The sequence below is a fragment of the Grus americana genome, chromosome 1 (assembly GCF_028858705.1).
Source record: "Grus americana isolate bGruAme1 chromosome 1, bGruAme1.mat, whole genome shotgun sequence".
Taxonomy (NCBI): Eukaryota; Metazoa; Chordata; class Aves; order Gruiformes; family Gruidae; genus Grus; species Grus americana.
This window is the reverse complement of record NC_072852.1, coordinates 175,395,469-175,413,927: the sequence shown is the minus strand read 5'-3', so window position 1 is coordinate 175,413,927 and position 18,459 is coordinate 175,395,469. Positions and strand designations below refer to the sequence as shown.

Sequence of the window (18,459 nt, the reverse complement as noted above, 5' to 3'; positions counted from 1 at the left end):
CTCTGAACCAACTCTATTTCCTTTATTAGATTTTATCTCGTAATTCCAATTGTATAAGATATTTTAATTTTTTTTTTTTTTTTTTTTTGGTCACACCTGCCCAGACTACCACTGTGAGTCCTACTTGCCTGACACCCTTCCACGCTTGCCTGCACTCCCAGTCTCATCCCTCCTTCCCTCTGCTTACTTTGTAACTCTCTCTTACCAACCTTAGTTGTCTGACTTCTCTTCATTTTGTCACTCCTCTTGATCTTTAACCTTTTGAAAAGCTGTAAATTCCTAATAAAACATTTCTGGCTATGTGTCTATCTCAGTATGTAAAGCAGTTCTCAAGCCCTAAGGCCAAGAGACATTGTCCACAGAGCTAAACTCTCCTCATTTTCCTCCCTCCTCCAGACAAGACATTTGCATCCAAACTGCCAACAATTTCTGGCATGTGGTATTTCATGAACTGTCCATTTTTTTGGAAAATGTTAGTCAGCTATGACCAAAACCATGCCAAAGATCACGCTCATACTTAAGCAGGCATGTGATCATGGGCACGGACTCAAACATCCACCCATCTATCCAATCTCCAAGACCCAGCAATCCTCCTCTCCATTTGGATCTGTCTAGTTTATTATCTTTCCTTCGCCTTAGAGAAAATCTGTGCTCGAGACTGAGCTGTGCAAACAAGTGGGGAATAACTGGGGAAGAACTGGAAGCTTAGGTGAACTTTGCTGAAGCAAGTAGGAGAATTTAACTCATCTGTAACATGAAGAGAGAGAACGTGGCACCACCATCAACAGCTTGACTGTTGGGTGCCTCCATCTCCAGGTGACTCTGTTCATCTCCTTCCTGCAACACAACCTTTCTTAATTTAAATATGTCTAAGAGCAAGTCACTGCTAGGAGATGTTATAGTAACTTTCAAAAGAAAATAGTAGTTTGAGAAACAGATTGTTACAGGACTTTACATTAGTATAAGGCCTCAGGAGACGAATCAAAAATAGAATTTCAGGATGAAAAATTAAGACAGACGTGTGTGCAGCATGGAGTTATTTTAACTAACTCAGTTTCTTCAGGCAACTATATTCATGATGACATTATTTAATCAAGCAAAGCAGCAAAAAATCAGAAGATATCTGATCTATTAAAAATGAGTATGGAAATTATTGTCTAATGATAGGTAATTCATGCTTTGAAAGGTTTTTTGTTTATACAGAAGAGGGGAAAAATTATAAAGGATTATTATTTGCTCAGTTATTTGTATTTTACAGTTCTGAGCTGCCACAATTTCCATTACATATAATACATTTATGTAGGAATGATGTTACATTAGGGGAACTCCTTTGTGATATTTGGGTGCTGGTTTCCTAGACCTAGGTTTATTAATAAGTGGATATAAGCCATGAATTCAAAAGATTGCCCATGTGAAGGTGTTTCTAGCGATCCTACCTGTTGGCGGGATGATTCCAGGAGACATTAGGCCTGGGACAGAATGTGGCATGATATGAGAATTCTCTGGGGAGGTGACACTTTGAGTCCTCTTAGGAGGCCTTCCAGGTCTAGAACTGAAACAAACAAACAAAAAAAATTTTTACAATTAAGCTGTTGTCTTACACATCATTTCAAAGTTGTTTCAAGTGGTAACATGGACTGTAAATAAATTTGTTTCAAGGACGGTTGCTTTTGCAGTTAGATGTAATAGACTTCCATCACTAATTAGATTACATGCTGAATTCATTTTCCTCATTGAAGATCAGCCGCTCTTGATGCATAATTCATAGCCTGCACCTCGTTACCTGCTTCTTCATATTAATATCTATACACAGTTTGAATTGCCTCGTTTGCATATGCTAAAGTTCTGCATGCAGCCTTCAGCACGAAAATTATGCACTAACTTGTAATAATTATTACAGTCAGCCTGCTATTGATTTATGAGACTTTTAAAAACCAAATATGTGTAGTACTTGTAATGAATGATATTTTAAGGTTCTTCAGGAAATTAAAAGGCAATGGCTGCCTAAGGAAATGTTCTGCTTGTTTGATTTAATACTACAGTTAGCTGGGAGGTGGAATGAAAGAGTGATTCAGACCTATAGCACATTTTTCGATGATATGTTTTATTACTTCGCACTGCTAGCCTGATATCTAGATGATAAATGACAATACATATCTAATGTGTGAAAAGGTCTTGCAATTTCTTTATTTTTTGTCATTTAAAAGATAAGTCAAGTTATCATTTAACCCTTATTCTATTTAAAGTGAAAATCTCACTAAGACACCTTACTTTAAATATACTACTTTATGTCAGAAAGGACTCAGAATTATGTGTAAGGTATTGTTGAGCAACTGCCATCACAGCAGCTTACATCTGTCCAGTATGGAAAAATAAAGGGCTTCAGGTTTAAGCACTCCTTGTCTGTTAAATGCTCACATACACAACTTTACATCTCCTGGACTGTGTAAGCAGCATACAAATTAGATGCGGACTACAGTGAAAATACTCATTACCCACTTATGTGCAAATATGTACCTGCTACATCAATGCATATCCAAACGCTTGTATTCTTATGTACAGATCATAACATAGCACTATCGCAATATCCTGTAACTGCTTATGTAGGGGACATTGTGGAATAACTTCACAGAAAAAGGTGATGTGCAGTTCAAACACTGCAGTGTTAACCTATGCTTTGCCAAACATTCCAGGTTCTTCATTTGCTTCAAAACAGGAAAGAAAAGAAAGGTGGCTATGAAAGGTTTTGCTCCTTAGGTCCTCACACTAACAAAACTCTCATCAAGGATAATGGCATTTTTAGCTATGCTGGGACTGCAGGAGGCAGACAATAAAATACCTCTGTTTTCTGTTCATATTTGTTCGCCTTGTGTTTGGAAATAACCTTCTTTTTGCAACTTCTACAACCTACCTTTAATAAACCAAAAACAATCAAAGTACAAGGCATTTTCTTGGAGTTTAATGACTCAAGGCATTGAGTCATTAACCTTAACTGATCATTAATTCCCAACTTAATGTCCTGAGCTCAGGTCATTATTAAAATTATAAGCTTGATAATTTCTTTGATTGGTCTGGGATTTTTTATTTTTTTTTAATACAAACAAAACCATCATATGTTCACAGCTACAACAAAAACAGTTGTAGAAAAAGAATAGTCTTATTCCAGCTCATAGAACCAAATTATGTGTCTTCTGTTTGTCTTTGAAATTTATTTTGTGATTTACAATAAAAATAAACATACCATGAATACACATAAAACTGATAAAAACATTATAGACAAAAATGATCTGATTTAAATGGAGTGTATCTAATATATTCACCCACCAAAAAAATGCCCTATGTAAGAAAACTTTAATGGCTTAATTTAAATACCTATGATGATGCACTGTTCTCAAATCACCGCTGTGATATAAGTATGGAAGAGTTTGACAACAGCATAAAAACCACAAGCAGGGTGCCATGGCATAATGCACATCCTATCAATGACTTCCAAGTCTTTAAAAAACAAGTTCACTCCTGCAAAGATTCTCTTTGATTGACAAATTAATTCTTACTACCAAAGATAGCCATGGTGAAGTCTGAATGCTTTTGTCTTTGATTTTGAAGAATAAATCCACCCCTCTTCAAAGTCTAAAAGAAGACACCCATGGACCAAGTCTGTAAACGAAGGTCAGCAGCAAATTATAGGTTAGTGATATTGAAATATCCAAGGCAAAACTCTTCCTTTGGTCACCTTCTACAAGCAAGCAGATTCCACTACTCTATACAAAAGGGCTGTCACACTCAGAGCCATAAATGAGCCCAGTAGCCCAACTCTAACCCATGATTTATCCCAAACTTTACCAAATAAGTGTTTTCATGAAGTCCTGAACTCCCGATTCCAATCAAACTAACAATATTTAAATGACATTTCTGAGAAGTAAACCTCTTTTATCCTGATATAACTTTTAAGTGTCAAAGCACTAACTCCAGTCTAATATTAAAAGGCCTTTATCCATTTAAGAAATGTTTGTTCCTTATGACAAGGCAGAAAAACACAAGTAAGAATTATTTCTTAAGATCTGGAAGATCTGATGTGGAGTCACAGCAGACTATGCAATACACAATTAAAATGAGTAAATCTCTGATTGGTTAAAATAAGCGCACACTGATTGTCCCCAATAACCGATTAAGCAACAATAATTGTCTTAATTTGTTATCTGTATTATGCACTTGTTTTATTAGCCAAATTCCTAACTCGAAATACTACCATTTTATAATATCTGTTTTCAAACTATAAGAATTGCAACAATTTTGTATGAATCATTACCAAAGTTGGAAGAAAAATGGTATGTAAAGATTACTTTAAAAAACAATAACTTTGATTCTATTTGAAAACTTGCAACTTGTTTTGTAGTTCATTATCATTTTTATAGCTATATGATAAACTCTTTAAAAAAAACATTAAAAGCATATCAAATTAGTTTAACTATAATAAACAGAATGATAAAAATAGCTTAATGAATCATTTTGTTGGTATTTTTCCTAAACTTGGGTATAGTAAAGAACTATTTATTTTTACTTTAGGACAAGCTCACTTTCATTCCAAGATAAGAAGCCTGCTTCAAAGTACTTACATTCCTATTTTGTATCAAAATTAGTAGATTTGTCTTCAGTATGAAAATAAAATATAATTTAAATAGGTATGAGCTGACTAGTTATGCAAAAGATATATTTAAACACCAGAACAATGTAAGTTACACTTCTAGTTGATGTCACTGAGATACAAAAATCATCATTTAAAACCTGTTGATAATAATTTTTTTACTCAAATTTAGATTTTATATATAAGCTTTTATAGAGATATAACTGATATTGTAAGATTTTGTCTTTTATCTGAATAAAATCATTGGAAGAACAACACTGGTTCTTCTGAAGACACATTCAACTTCTTATGGTAATGCTAATTATCTCAATGGGTAAACTACTCAAAGCTGACCCATTTTGATTTTAAGAATGACTACAGTTTGGATTTTTTAGAGCTAAGATAAACAGCCTGAAGTGCCAAAACCAAAAAAGCCAACATAAGTCTTGTGAATACCTAGGGTCATAGTACGGAGAAGTCAAGGAGTCTTTCGGGACTCCGCAAGTAGCCGCTAGAAGAATCAGACCTACATCTGGAAGTCATAGCTGGTCTTCCTCTCTACTGTTTCAATCTTTGAAGATTAAATTAGAGAGAGCAGAAATTAGAAAATTTCAGCAAAGACACAAGGAAGCCGCAATAATTAACTGTTTTAAAGAGCTGAGGAGAAGTCAAAGGGAAGTTACCAGTTCCTTGTTTACCCATTAAAAGAGACATAATAGAAACATTCTTTCTGCTTTTAGAAATATAAATATGTAGGTTAGATTTTTTCCTCTCTAAAACTTAAGTTTTAGTGTGTGAGATGTCTCAACATATGTTGAAGAAGAAAATGAAAGCTTTCTACAGGATCACGTATCACCAATTTAGTACTCAGTTTTCAAAGTGAAGCACCTATATACGTTTAGCTCCCTCAAACCTCATCTGCCTTATATAGGCTTGTGTAAGCTTTGCATCAAAATCTGCAGACTTTTTTCAGGGTTTAGAAGACATTCCCACAGACAAGTGAGCTTTATGTTTGTAGACAATCATCACGATTTACAATATACAATGAAGTGACAGAGGAACTAAAGGTGCAGACCGGTGAATCTAAACTCTCAAAAAGGGAGGGAAATATTTTCTTCATTAGCATCAGTTAATTAGATATTCAGAACACTTTCCAGAACAACTGAAAATAAATCCATCATTTTTTGGTCAGATTTGTATTTCATCCCTCCAACTTTCACAAATACTTCAAGGAATACTATGGCTCTAGCATTTTCATGTTTGAAGGAAAGGGTATATATGTCTTCTGCACTGTGACTGGCATGAAAGGTACAAAACATGAGAAGCAATTGAGAGTATATTTTCCTAAAATAAAGCAAGTTCTCTCAAGTAGTTCCTTTTTGGTCTTTCCATCATCATGTATTAGTCTTACATCCTTCCTGTGTTACCAGATCTAGACAACAACAGATGGCTGAATTAAAGAATTAAAAAATGGAAGAATCAGTGGCTATTATCAGCTAAAATGTTGTGCTTTGATTATACTTTCATAGTTTTATACACCTCCAATTGCATTATCAAAGTATGAACTTGCTCCTAGAAATCACTTTGATAGTGCAAAACAATTAAAAGCAGACGCAATCAGCACAATAGATCTGGTCCCGCACAATCATGTCAAAAGAGGTGGAGGCAGAAGAGGTACGGGTTTATCTGCAGGCTTTAAAAGTAAGCAGACTTTTCATTCAGCTCTTTTCACTATCTGCCAGAAGACAGCCATGGGTTTAAAATTTAAGGGTCTTATCCTTGAAAGCCTTAGAGACCTCCCATTGATTTCTGTTAGAGTGCTGAGCACCAAGGAAGGTACTGGTTCCAAAACAGCCAAAACTCTTCACGAGTAGTGTATACCTCTCAGAGTACGTAACTAGCACTTTATAGATGATTGATTGCATGGCAAAACATATGCTATAAAATGAAAAGACTGTGCAACAAAGTTGAGATAATGCTGTGATTTATATTTCTGATGTTCTGACTTTGAGGAATACTTGTGCAAAATTAACTCTAGACGAACAAAGTTTAACTCTTTAAAATTATTTTTATTCAATACATGCAGTATCCCTAAAGAAAAGAGCAGCTCTGACCCGCTGTAAGAAGGCAAACTGCCTTTCTAGCCAAAAGTAATTATTTTCAGGGCCAGTTTTCTACATTTACAGTTTTATTTTTAACCTTGTTTGTGAGCAAGTTTAGTGCACAGAAATACTGTCCTCATTTGAAACCGAGCAAACATGATGCAGTGAAGCTGTCATTGGCCAGGCAGTTTTATAATCACTAATACTGGGGGGGGGGGAGTTACACTTTGGAGGTGATAGGCAGCAAATCTGAAACAAGAATTTGGTGTATTTATTCAATGTATTTTTTATGTTCTTGGAACTGCTTAGAACAGCTTTGAATATCAATATCAATTTTGGCTACATCAGCATTTATGCATCTCATTTAGGTACGTATTGAAAAATCTAGGCTTTATTTCTCAGTTGTTCTGCCTCCCCTCAGTGCTTCAAAGCCTGACACAGAATTTTTGACCTCAGAGAAGCCGGGTAAACGAAATTTAGGTGAACAGCCACTGGAAGTGGTTACTACGTGCCCGTTATACCATGGCCACTGCAAAAGGGCGGAGGATGTCACAGCCTGAGGCTACTCGCTGACTTAATGCAAAGGCAGGGATGCCCTGTGACAACCTGCAGCCAAAGGCAGTGGACTCTTCCTCCACGGTATACACACGGTACTTCTGGTTTTGGGATAGCTTCCACGCTGCTCTCGGTGTCATACGTGCAGCCTTCACGTTAATAAGACTTGAGCCAAGGGTGTGTCAATTCTGAAAAATAAGGTCTAGGAAGACTGACTAAACCTTTTGTGTAATTTAATTCCTTTGGTTGGAAAACGCTTGCTTGCCAAGGTAACCTTCATAAATATTTCTAACGCACTGAACTAGCATTTTAAAGGCAACAAAATGACAACGTACATCGATCTAAACCTTATACTTTACTATTTTAAGTTTTCCCTTTCTACTCCCACTCAAGAACAAAGCGAAAGAATGCAGTTCTAAGACCGGGCATATATATATCTATTTTGGCAGTTAGTAAAAGAAACATTAGAAATCACACCATGTCCTTTTTACTTGCAGCAGTTGTATAAAACAATAAAACTCTCAGCGCAATTACCTTAAATTTATTTTTCTTCTCACAGTTAAACAGAAAATGTTCTCACACAATAATTAGTGCTGAACTCATGATATATTAGAAGGAGTTACTGAGACAGCAAACAATGCTGATAAAAATAAATACAAAGATCTGTTTAAAAATCTTCACAAAGAAGTATATGAATGATCTTCAAAATAATTAGATTGTGTTACAGAAGTAGTGAAGAAAGCGTACTGATAAAATATTACTACATTTCAGTAACAGCATACTTTACTGCTATTTTTAAACAACAATGGCCAAAAATGGGTATTTGGTCAGAAATGCAGTACCTGTTCATCCGTTCTCCAATTAATTAGGCTAAATGGAAGAAAATATATAGCACTCCATATCCCATCCCAAAGCCATTTATCGCAGTAATACACAAGCACTGGTTAGTACTAGGATACTAAGCTTTTTTTTTGGGGGGGGGGAGCATAGAGAAGACTTTGTTGTATTATTTCTTTTACTAACAGACCAGTCATGTAAACGTCATGCCATTTCCATCTTCCTCAGCCCAAATCATTCTGCTTTTCAGCAAGATCAGGAATATTCTTGACACAAGAGTACAAGACACAAGGTACATGAGTGCAAGAATATATAGAGTATATATTACAGCAACACCTGTCAGTGCTTACTTGATGCTCGAAGTCCCACTACAAACACAATGAAAGAATCTAAGAAAAAGATTCTGCTTGACTGACTATACTATTTGAATATATGAATGACCCAAAGGACAAGAAAGGAAATAAAATCAGTTAGAAATCTGAGTGTTACTGGAGTAAATTACAGTACCAGATTTGAATACAGCTGTGATTGTACATAAGTTTAAAATATTACTGAAATGTGACTGTTCTCTTAATGAAATTGAGATCTCTAAGTCATCTACTGGAAAGGGAAAAACAGATAAGAAATTAATCTAATTCTGTTGGGTGGCAGAATTATGATGTCAGAAGTAAATTAAGCCCAAAAGTTCACTGCTTCATCTAATTAGCTGAAACACTAGATCTGCCTGAAAGTTCTTAAAACATTTAAGTATGTTGGCTCTCATGATTATGTAATAACTGTGAAACACAAGCCTCTGATGATGACAGCCATATAAGTCTGAATGAACAATGAAATGCAGTTATTAAACAGAACTCATGCATAAATTCAAATCATATTTATATATTTTTACTTGATATAAACATTGCTTCAGAAATAGTACTCAGAATATCCAACAGAAGTTCAGAAATCACACCACTGGACATACTGAAGAAATGGAATATCTAGGAATACTGGCAACAGCAACAAGAAAACCTTGCAAAATCATATTTATTTTCCTCTATTTACACTGCTGTCTTTTCAGAATTTCTTGCAACTACCCAAAAAAAAAAAAGTGTACAAAAAGCAGTGATCTAAAGTGCATGCTTCCCACAAATGCTCTGTCAAGTTATAACAGATGCCTCTCCCATTTCACTCAACCTTACAGCATAAACCGCACCCATAATTTAAATATGCAAGCTAAATGATTCCTTCTAACAGTGTTATTCACCCACATGAAACCCCAAACTATAACAGATGCAAAGCCTATTTTTTCCTCGACTGTTTTAATCTTTTCTTAGGCTTTTAATTCTAAAAACATCTCCTCAAAACATCATCTACTATGTATATTATAAAAATGTCAAGCATGGAGCCAATAGGCCAGAAAGGCAGGTTTGATCCATAATGACATAATCTAAGAGAATTTTAAGCTTTCTTTTTTTTAAAAAAAAAAAGTTTCTACTTCAAGTTGCTGAGAAGATTCCTAATGTGAAGCAAGTGTAACTGATGTGGTTATGTTTGTTAGAGTCTGCAGATGGCCTGAAACAATGATTTAAATATATGAACTTTAGTTGGAATGAAGAGTCCTGCTTCAAGGCTTGTTTTCTAACCATCTGCATTCATCTCTGCATATAACTTGCACATGTAATTACAAATTTGTGAACATAAATCAGATAATTGCATGTACAAATAACCAATTAGACTCAAAGCAGAATTAGGCCATATAATAGCACACTCTTCTCTTGAACACATATATAACCATACATTTATAATAAAAGTGAGTATCTTAATTTAAGAAATTTTTGCTTAACTCGTTTAGAAAAATAACATCTGATTTGTTTTCCAGCAGGACATACTGGGCAGCAGCTGCCATTTTGAGCTCCATTAAAAAAAAAAAAAAAAGAAGAACAGAAACACCACAAGAAAAAATATCTACATAATAAACAAGCCCACCATTGCTCAAAGGGTCACAGAGCTGGTGTTCATTAATACCTGTATTAAATTAAAGACACATAAACATTTAAATGCTGGTTTAAGCTCAAGTAAGAAAGAAAAAAATATTGTACTATTCAAGGTAAGTATTTTGTGAAAATACTCTGGTTCTCCTGGCAGTTTGTTAATTAATATGCTATTTTTATTCATAACAGTTGATAATAGAGTTCTATCATATAAGTGTATCCACTGTAATATCTGAATGCATTCATCACTTAATTGGCCACAATTCTTCGCATGAAATGCTGAAACAAGTGAACTGTCACCTTTTTAATGAAGCTGCCTATATCTTAAACCCTTTGCCCTTTAAAAAACTATTTATACTCAAAATGAAAAATTTTATTCTAGCTTCTCCCAGAGATTGTGGTTAATGTTCACTGCCCTTTATTCACCTTATTTTTAATTCTGAAAACCCACACTCATTAACCATACACTTCCAAAGAATTGCTGGAACCACCTAAATAAAAGCTTAAAAGTGACTTTTATTGTACATTTGAGAGTAATAGTAGTGATATGAAAAACTGAAAAGACTCTCCATTAGTCTGTATGGCTATAACTGCACAACCGATACAACACAGACTGATGGTAACAACGCGGTATCCATTAAAATCAAGAATTTAAACCTTTAAATAAGGTGGGGTTTATCTGCATATATATGTACAAATACAAATCTATGTATGAATCTACTCGGTGAGTACTGAGCATTAAAACGACAGGTTTCTTTGAACAGACAATATCTAGGGTCAGAGTGAGATATTTATGTTGGGTGGCACCGTACAAGCAGCACTGGTGAAAAGAGTCTGCTCTCTGAGTGCACTTCTATCTGACAGCGGTAAGCAAATCCTAAACTAAAAGTTAACGGGCATGTACATCATTAGTTTCGTGTCTGTCATTCAGACTTCAAATTGTTTGGGACAGAACTATTAGTATAGCAATGGGTTTGTGCAACACCCAGCACAATGCTCATCACTTAAACTCCATGTGGAACAAGAGATACAAGAGGGCTGGTTACCCTTGTAGGTACCCTTTAATTAGTAAATCCTTGTGTGTACTCTAGTTGCACTTCACTTCCAAAACACAGCAAAATATGAACTCACAGGGAAAAAGTAAATTATGGTATATTCCAGGAAAAATCCCTCATCTGTGTACCCAGTCCCCCAAAATCTCCTGTCTGTGAAATCAAGATCCCAGGTGTGTTACAGTGTTCCAACCTTGTAAGTCTAGATGTAGCCTTCCTTGGCCTTTATATTCTACTATGGAATACCCCAAAATAAACTTACATTTTATGTTCCTTGTGCAAGGCAAGGAACAGAAACAATCACCCAAATTCAACCTCCCATTTTCCCTGCAGAGCAGCACCTATAACCGTATGAATAGTAGCACGGTTTTCCCTCCTGAGCAGTAGCATTATAGTAATTTGGACAATATAGAATACCAATCCAAGACTCCCAAGTCCTAAAATAAATAAATAAAAAAAATAGACAGTACTGTAAGTTCTAGTGGCGATATTAAAGTGATCCAACCAAAGATACTTTGTTATTTTTTCAAACAACTTAAAAGTCATTCATGCATTGCTATCAAGCTACAGAGGATCAAATCTGGTGATATCATAAAATATACCACCATCATCCTTTAGTCGGTGTTTGTGGACATGTTATTTGCAGGTCTGAAATACAGCCAGTGCTCAAAGCTGTCCCGTAACTATCTTACGTAAGGTTTGCCCTGTCGGAAATAAGAGTCTGCTACTAATGTGTTATCCTAGGGAAACACTGAAAAGTTCATCAGTCATTTCTGTTAAGTAGTACAAGTAGTATGTTTTTAGATAACAGAGCTGACAAATGTATCTACTTCTGGTCAGATTTTATTATTACTTATATTTCTGTGTAATTCTGATAACTCCATTTGGGTGAAGCTTCATACAATATGGTTACATAAGAAAATATCAAAGGATCTGTTTTACAGAAGGATAGAAATCAATTACCGACAAGTTTATTTTAATACGTAATTTAACATGCCTAACCATGGATCTGCTCTGTACTCGGTGACTGGGAAACTTACACTTGCTTTAGTCCCTTTACCTCCTATCTCCAAAGCACATTATGACAGAAAGACATTAGACTTTGAAATTTATTTAAATTACTGCTGCATCAGGTCTGAAAAGATCTAAGCATGTTTCTCAAAAACTTTCACATTAGCCAAAATAAAAGACCAAATTTGTTGTGTAATTTTAATGGTTGTAAATGCATTCTCATTATGAATTCTGGTTCAGGCACCTTCAATTCAATTCACCCTTCCTTTTGGGAACTTCATATCTTCAGCAGCTTGGGACACGTATAACAGAACTTCATATAAGAGAATTTCTTACAGGAGCACGACTTCCAAGATGGTCAAAATGGCACCACAGGCTTGGAGCACACTCTCCTAGGGTATGCTACAGCTGGCCAATATATACATCCATATGAAGTTTGATTGGCTTGGTCCATGCTTGGAACATCTCCATAAATAACATGTACACAAAAATACCTTTTGGTTCTGTCCATACAGCTCATGGCACAACAAGCTCAAACTCTGAGCATTAAGATGACAGAGAAATACAAATTAATTATAATAACTACAACCACATTTTCTTTCCATGCCCAGAGTCAAGTTAGGCAAGAGTTAAAGGAGGTGCCAATTCACAATTATATTTTGACTCATATTTTCTACTTTTCTGAAAGCCTTAGCTTCAAAAGCTGAGTACCTCAGTTTCTGTTCTGTTTTCTTACTGACAAAAATTTACTTTTCTATCACTCTGTCTTGCTCATACGTAGAAAAAGCTCTAAAAATGTTATGCCACATGCAAATTAAAGGCTTAGAAATGAAAAATCATCCAAAATCATCAAATTAACTAATCCAAAAGTTTTTGTCCTCCTGATTTTGGTCTGGCTGATGATCTCTGAACGTTAGATGTTGTAAACTGATTAAAGTGGCATGGGTCAAACTAAGATGGATATTTTCAACAATGCTAATGTTTTGCCCAAGATGTTATTTGTTTGCTTGAGACTTTGCTTCATATTAGCTTTAGCAATTTCAAGGTTCACTCCAGTACTAAAGATGATACCCCAGAAACACCTAGTTGTCCAAACAATATGCTTTCTATGCTGGGAATCGGTACTTCTTGCAGAACTAGGCAGGTTTCTGTGGTAATGGATCAAGTTCTTAAGAAAAAAAAAAAAAAAACAGCAGAAAACTCTCTCTTTTACAGAACAGGAATCAAATTAGACATTATCCTGTCCAGAAACGTGCTTGGTTACATGCTTGGCTGAAGGTCAGAGTGATGTCTTCAAGACTTTCTCGACTTGCATATCAGATATAATGTTTTAATAGAACTGAATAAAGTGGCAAAGTAAAATATGTTTGCAATGATGCTTTTTCATTATACTGTCTTTTAAAAGAGATAAAAGTTTTACAGCTTTTAAGCAGTATCTTCCAAGTATAGAGGTTCAGATACACAAAAGGAGTCTGGCAAGGAGAACAGTAAAGCAGTCATCTGTTCCAATTTATCCATTTATTTAACAACTTAAGAAAAAAATAATGACAAGACATGCCTTGGACTCCTGGTCATAGGAGATTGAGTCCTCGCAAAAGCTTTCTCTCTCACACAGTAACTCTTTATGTGAAATATGTGTGCGTGTATATGTATATATATACACACATAGATACAGGTATATACGGACCATACAGTGTAGCACATTCTCCACACACGGGAGTCTCTAGGCTGATATTCTCAAGGCTATACGTGCTGTGGTCCCAAAATGCCTTAAAGCAACAGAGGACTCAATCCAGACTTCCTCACCTTTAGTAAGTACTGATTGCCATCTTCTCTCCTGCCGGGTTGTGAGACTATGCACCACCACTCAAGTGAGCTAGAGAAATGCATAGTATCTAAACGGGTCAACTCTAGCTTCCGTGACTCTTTCACCAAGTACTAACTGGCGAAAGATGAGTATCTCCAGTCTCCCCATCATGACAGAAGCGTGATCTGTAAGGTTAATCATTAGAATATCTACATATGCGAACATATATATACATGTGTGTGTATCTGTGTAGAACGTGTACATACAGACTGTAATCCCTGCAGGTGATTAGCAGGGCACAGTAAGATTAACACAATCATTTAAGAAAGAAAATGAGCACCATCGTCAATTGAAAAAACAGATGTCATTTGCTAATGCATATCAAACGTAGAAGTGTAGTCAAGGGTAAACAAAGGGTAATAGAGTTTACTCAGTACTCATTTGCACTCCATAAAGTTTCCTAAGTCTCACATATGCCAAACAACCAAGTATTTTCCTTTTCTTTCTTTTTTTTTCTCCTTTCCACAACATTGTTGTTAAGGCTCAAATGTCAATTCAGTCAATAGCAATTGTAGAGTAAGATGACTCTTTCGAATGACCACAGACCTCTCTTGTACACCTCTTTGGGTAGACGGACCCTAAGAGCACACGCCTTGCACCAGCGTCTTGGAAGATTAATGACACATACTAAGTCAACAATATTATCTGCATGTTCCCCAAAGATATTAAATTAAAATACACATTCATCCTGGCCCAGCTTAGCATATGTGAAATTTGCTTTTCTTAATGAGATCACATTTAATAGTAATAGAGGCAGGCAACTACGGAAAATAACAAATATACACTCGCCCCTGTAAGCTAGTTTCCATAACTAACATTGTCTTGAATGCCATTATCTCTTTGACTTGTATAACAGTCAGATCTACAAATAGCTTCACTTATCTAAAAAGTGGCTTATGGGAATTATACATAAAGGCCTTTATAAATAAAAACATATTGTTGAAGATTACACTGTGTCACAACCTTCACAGTTCAGTCAAATTTCATGCAAATCTTTCCATTAAGAGAATGTTTATGCAACCTTTTGCTTTACAGAATTTCTTCATATTGGTACAGATAGCAAGTTTGATTCTATATTACACCCATTACATGATTTACGTCTGTGAATGAAGTACTCTTTGCTGTAGAATTAGCTTTTTTCAACAGTTCACATGAAAAACATACTAATGGTATGAAAAGTCCTTTATCTTTTCTCTCTTTTTTCTTATATACGTAACGAACACGTTTATCTTAAGATTTAAACCCTTTCATAATGTAACCTCACAAGTGGTTTACAACCTTGCCATAAATGTTAAACACATATGATGACATTTAAGATCACGCTTTTTCATGAAAATGTTTCTTTATTTTATAACCACAATAAAAAGAAAATGCTTCAATGGACAGGTTATATTTTAAAGAAAAAGCAAACATACTTATTTCAACAGGCTTACTGTGAGTTAATTAGAGTGAAAATTATGTAAACAAAAGTCAGTATTGTAACAGCCGGTATGAAGTTTTAATTTTTCTATTGACCTAGTAACAAATTTAAACGCTAACAGTTTGGGAGATCAAATTAAATGAATACAAACATTTTGTTTAATGACATCAGCAGTCAATGCAGAACATCTGTGTTTTACTTTAAAAGTGATCAGAAAATATTCTTTTGTTTGCATTACAGATAATCAGGAGGTTTATATTTCTGTGTTCAATTTAAGAGGAAAAAAAGATCATACCACCTTCAGGGCCCAAGGAAGCAATATGTTACAAATGCAGGATTTCTCCTTTTTTTTTTCTGTTTTGTAACCATGGTAAAACAATAGAAATGAACTTTCCCTGAACCTTTCTCCTTTAATGGCCTGGGTCCATGTTGACCCAGCAATGCAAGCTGGAACCTGATACTATCAAACTGACTGCTGCTAAAGCAATCAGATTCAGCAGAAACTATACACAGTGCATTATAATACTAATTTCAGCATCCCACAAAGCCAGTGCAAAGGCAAGCTATTAAAGTATTATATTCTATTGTTTAAAAGTGAGATTAATTCAATAGCTTAAATGCACCCAAAAACATTGAACTAAATGGCAGACTGTACAACTATATTGTTATTCTTTTATAATTATAATACTGTACCAAAGTGAAATTGCAGATAAGGTTCTCCCTTCCCCTCTCCCTTCAAAAAAAAAGCACTACTGGATGAATTATTAGTAAACAGATTATTTGAGCCATTACAGGTTCATATGATCCTGCATTTGAATGAGGCATGTAATTAAATTATCAGGACTTTGTTCTAAATGCTTGAAAGAAGGAGAGCATGATAACCACATTTTTAAAAGGTAGAATAACAGAAGAAACTTTTTTTTTTCTTATAGAGGCAACTAACGTATGAAGGCATAATTGATTAATTCCACTAATTAAGATATTTGTTATTCCTGCAATCGTAGCTTGATAAATAATGTATTAGATGTGGCACCATTTACCATCAGTTCTGAAAAGACTGTGATGATGTTTCAAATTTGTACTGTCATTTTTTGAAAGCTGAATAGCTCACTTCTACACTTAAGTGTCCTGGCAAAAAGCAAGTAAAATATATTTAGAAGTTATGAAGAAGTCAATTTTTAATAGTGAATGTATCATTACAACGTATTCTAGTCATTTCATCAATCAGGTGTTGATTATTTTTAAAAAAGTTTTAAGGGGCAATATTAATTTAAACTAGCCCAGAAGTAAGTATTCAGTCGAAGTTAGTAATTTATGATGTTTCTCTGGAGAGCAAGAGACGTCCTCCCAGATCTATTCATCCCCTTCTTTTTTTAAGTCATCCATGTTAAGGTGACATAAATAGCTTTTGGGATGTGTTTGTGGCTAGAATGGTTATGTGAAGACCCTAGTCGCCTAACTGTTAGGCAGCTACAGTTCTCACCTTTAACACAGCTACTACAGAAAGAGACGCAGTCACTAACTTGTACGTAATAGTCTAGACTACTTATTGAGAATGTGAAATACACAGACAGAAAGACTTTCTCAATCCAAGCAGAGGGATACAATTCTTACTTTCCAAAGAAAACTAATCATCATCATGTAGGCAGGTCAGGATAATTATATTGAGACTGAAGAAGAAACTGAGAGATACACTAAACTACAAAGAGAGAAAAAAAAATAATGTAACATTAGTAAGACTATTCAGAATAAATGTAAAATTAGTAAAACTATTCATCTGGGAGGAGGATTTCTGGCTGTGCTCTACAGGTTTTACTTACTTTACATGAAAACATTATTTAAGCATAGATTAGCACTCAACTTTTTTGCCTTATAGATGAATGCCCTTATCACTATGACACAGACTCACGCTCATTTTTTTTCTCTTGTCCAAGAAATCTTTCATTCCCTTCCGTGTACCCAAATAGCTTCAACAGGGTTGGAGAGTATCCTACCCCAGAATAAGTATGGCCTATTTGTGATATTAGTCATCTTGCAAATGCAACTTGTTGCATTTTCTCAGACAGACAACCTTACTGCTACCCAGTGGGTCCCCCACATCCCACCTTGACCACTAAGCTGTTGTAATGGGAGAGCAGAAGGTCTCCACCTCTATCTCTTCACCTAAACAGTTATCAAGCCCTGGCACAGGCTGCCCGGGGAAGTAGTTGAGTCACCATCCCTGGAGGTATGTAAAGATGTGTAGATGTGGTGCTTAGGGACATGGTTTAGTGGTGGACTTGGCAGTGCTAGGTTAATGGTTGGACCTGATGATCTTAAAGGTCTTTTCTAACCTAAATCATTCTATGACTCTCATATTTCTTCTCTTTCTGTAACCGTGTTTTTGAAGAAAGTGGTGACCACTCCCCTGAGACTGCAGACACTCAGTACACATGCTCTGATCATGTACTACATCCTTCACAATAATTACATATAGAAACTTAATTTTCTTCAGGTTACAATCAAGTTCAGTGTGTGACCACTCTGAGCAGAAGAAAAATGAAAACTCTAGCCCAAAAGGGGGTTATATTCACTTAAACCTGTTCAAGAAAGAGAAGCTGTTAAAGCTTATGCTGCCTTGCTGCAGCAGCAGCAATCACATCACTGAAAACACTTAAGTCAAATTAGCCTTAAATTGTTATGCTTCTCTACTGTGCCTGTGCATATGAATTTTCATCTAATAAAGTTACAATATACAGGGGCAATCTTGTATTGCACAAGGTACAACATAAACTACCAAAATGAGACCCAAATTTGGTAGTTTATTACTGCAATGTAAATGTTAAATATTAGTATCTTGAACATACGCGCACACCGGCAGTATCTTCTTTTAGTGTCCTGTTTGTCTGGACATGTCAGACAGTAGTTCTTCAGAACTGCTTCCTATGTAGTGTCTTTGGATAACACCTAACACGCAATGATGCTAACATAAATATGAATTATTCATTGTTATGAGAAACACATATTTTAAATAGGAAA

General features: G+C 35.3%; 1 protein-coding gene across 6 annotated transcripts in view; it reads right to left on the bottom strand.

The window, feature by feature from the left end:
- DACH1 (dachshund family transcription factor 1) overlaps positions 1 to 18,459 on the bottom strand; it is a 367,584-nt gene that overhangs the window by 211,252 nt on the left and 137,873 nt on the right. For all 6 annotated transcript variants that reach the window (XM_054806688.1, XM_054806675.1, XM_054806681.1 and 3 more), the window contains exon 2: positions 1,437 to 1,552. In XM_054806688.1, coding sequence (XP_054662663.1) covers positions 1,437 to 1,552 — 116 coding nt within the window. The remainder of the gene's footprint in view (positions 1 to 1,436; positions 1,553 to 18,459) is intronic.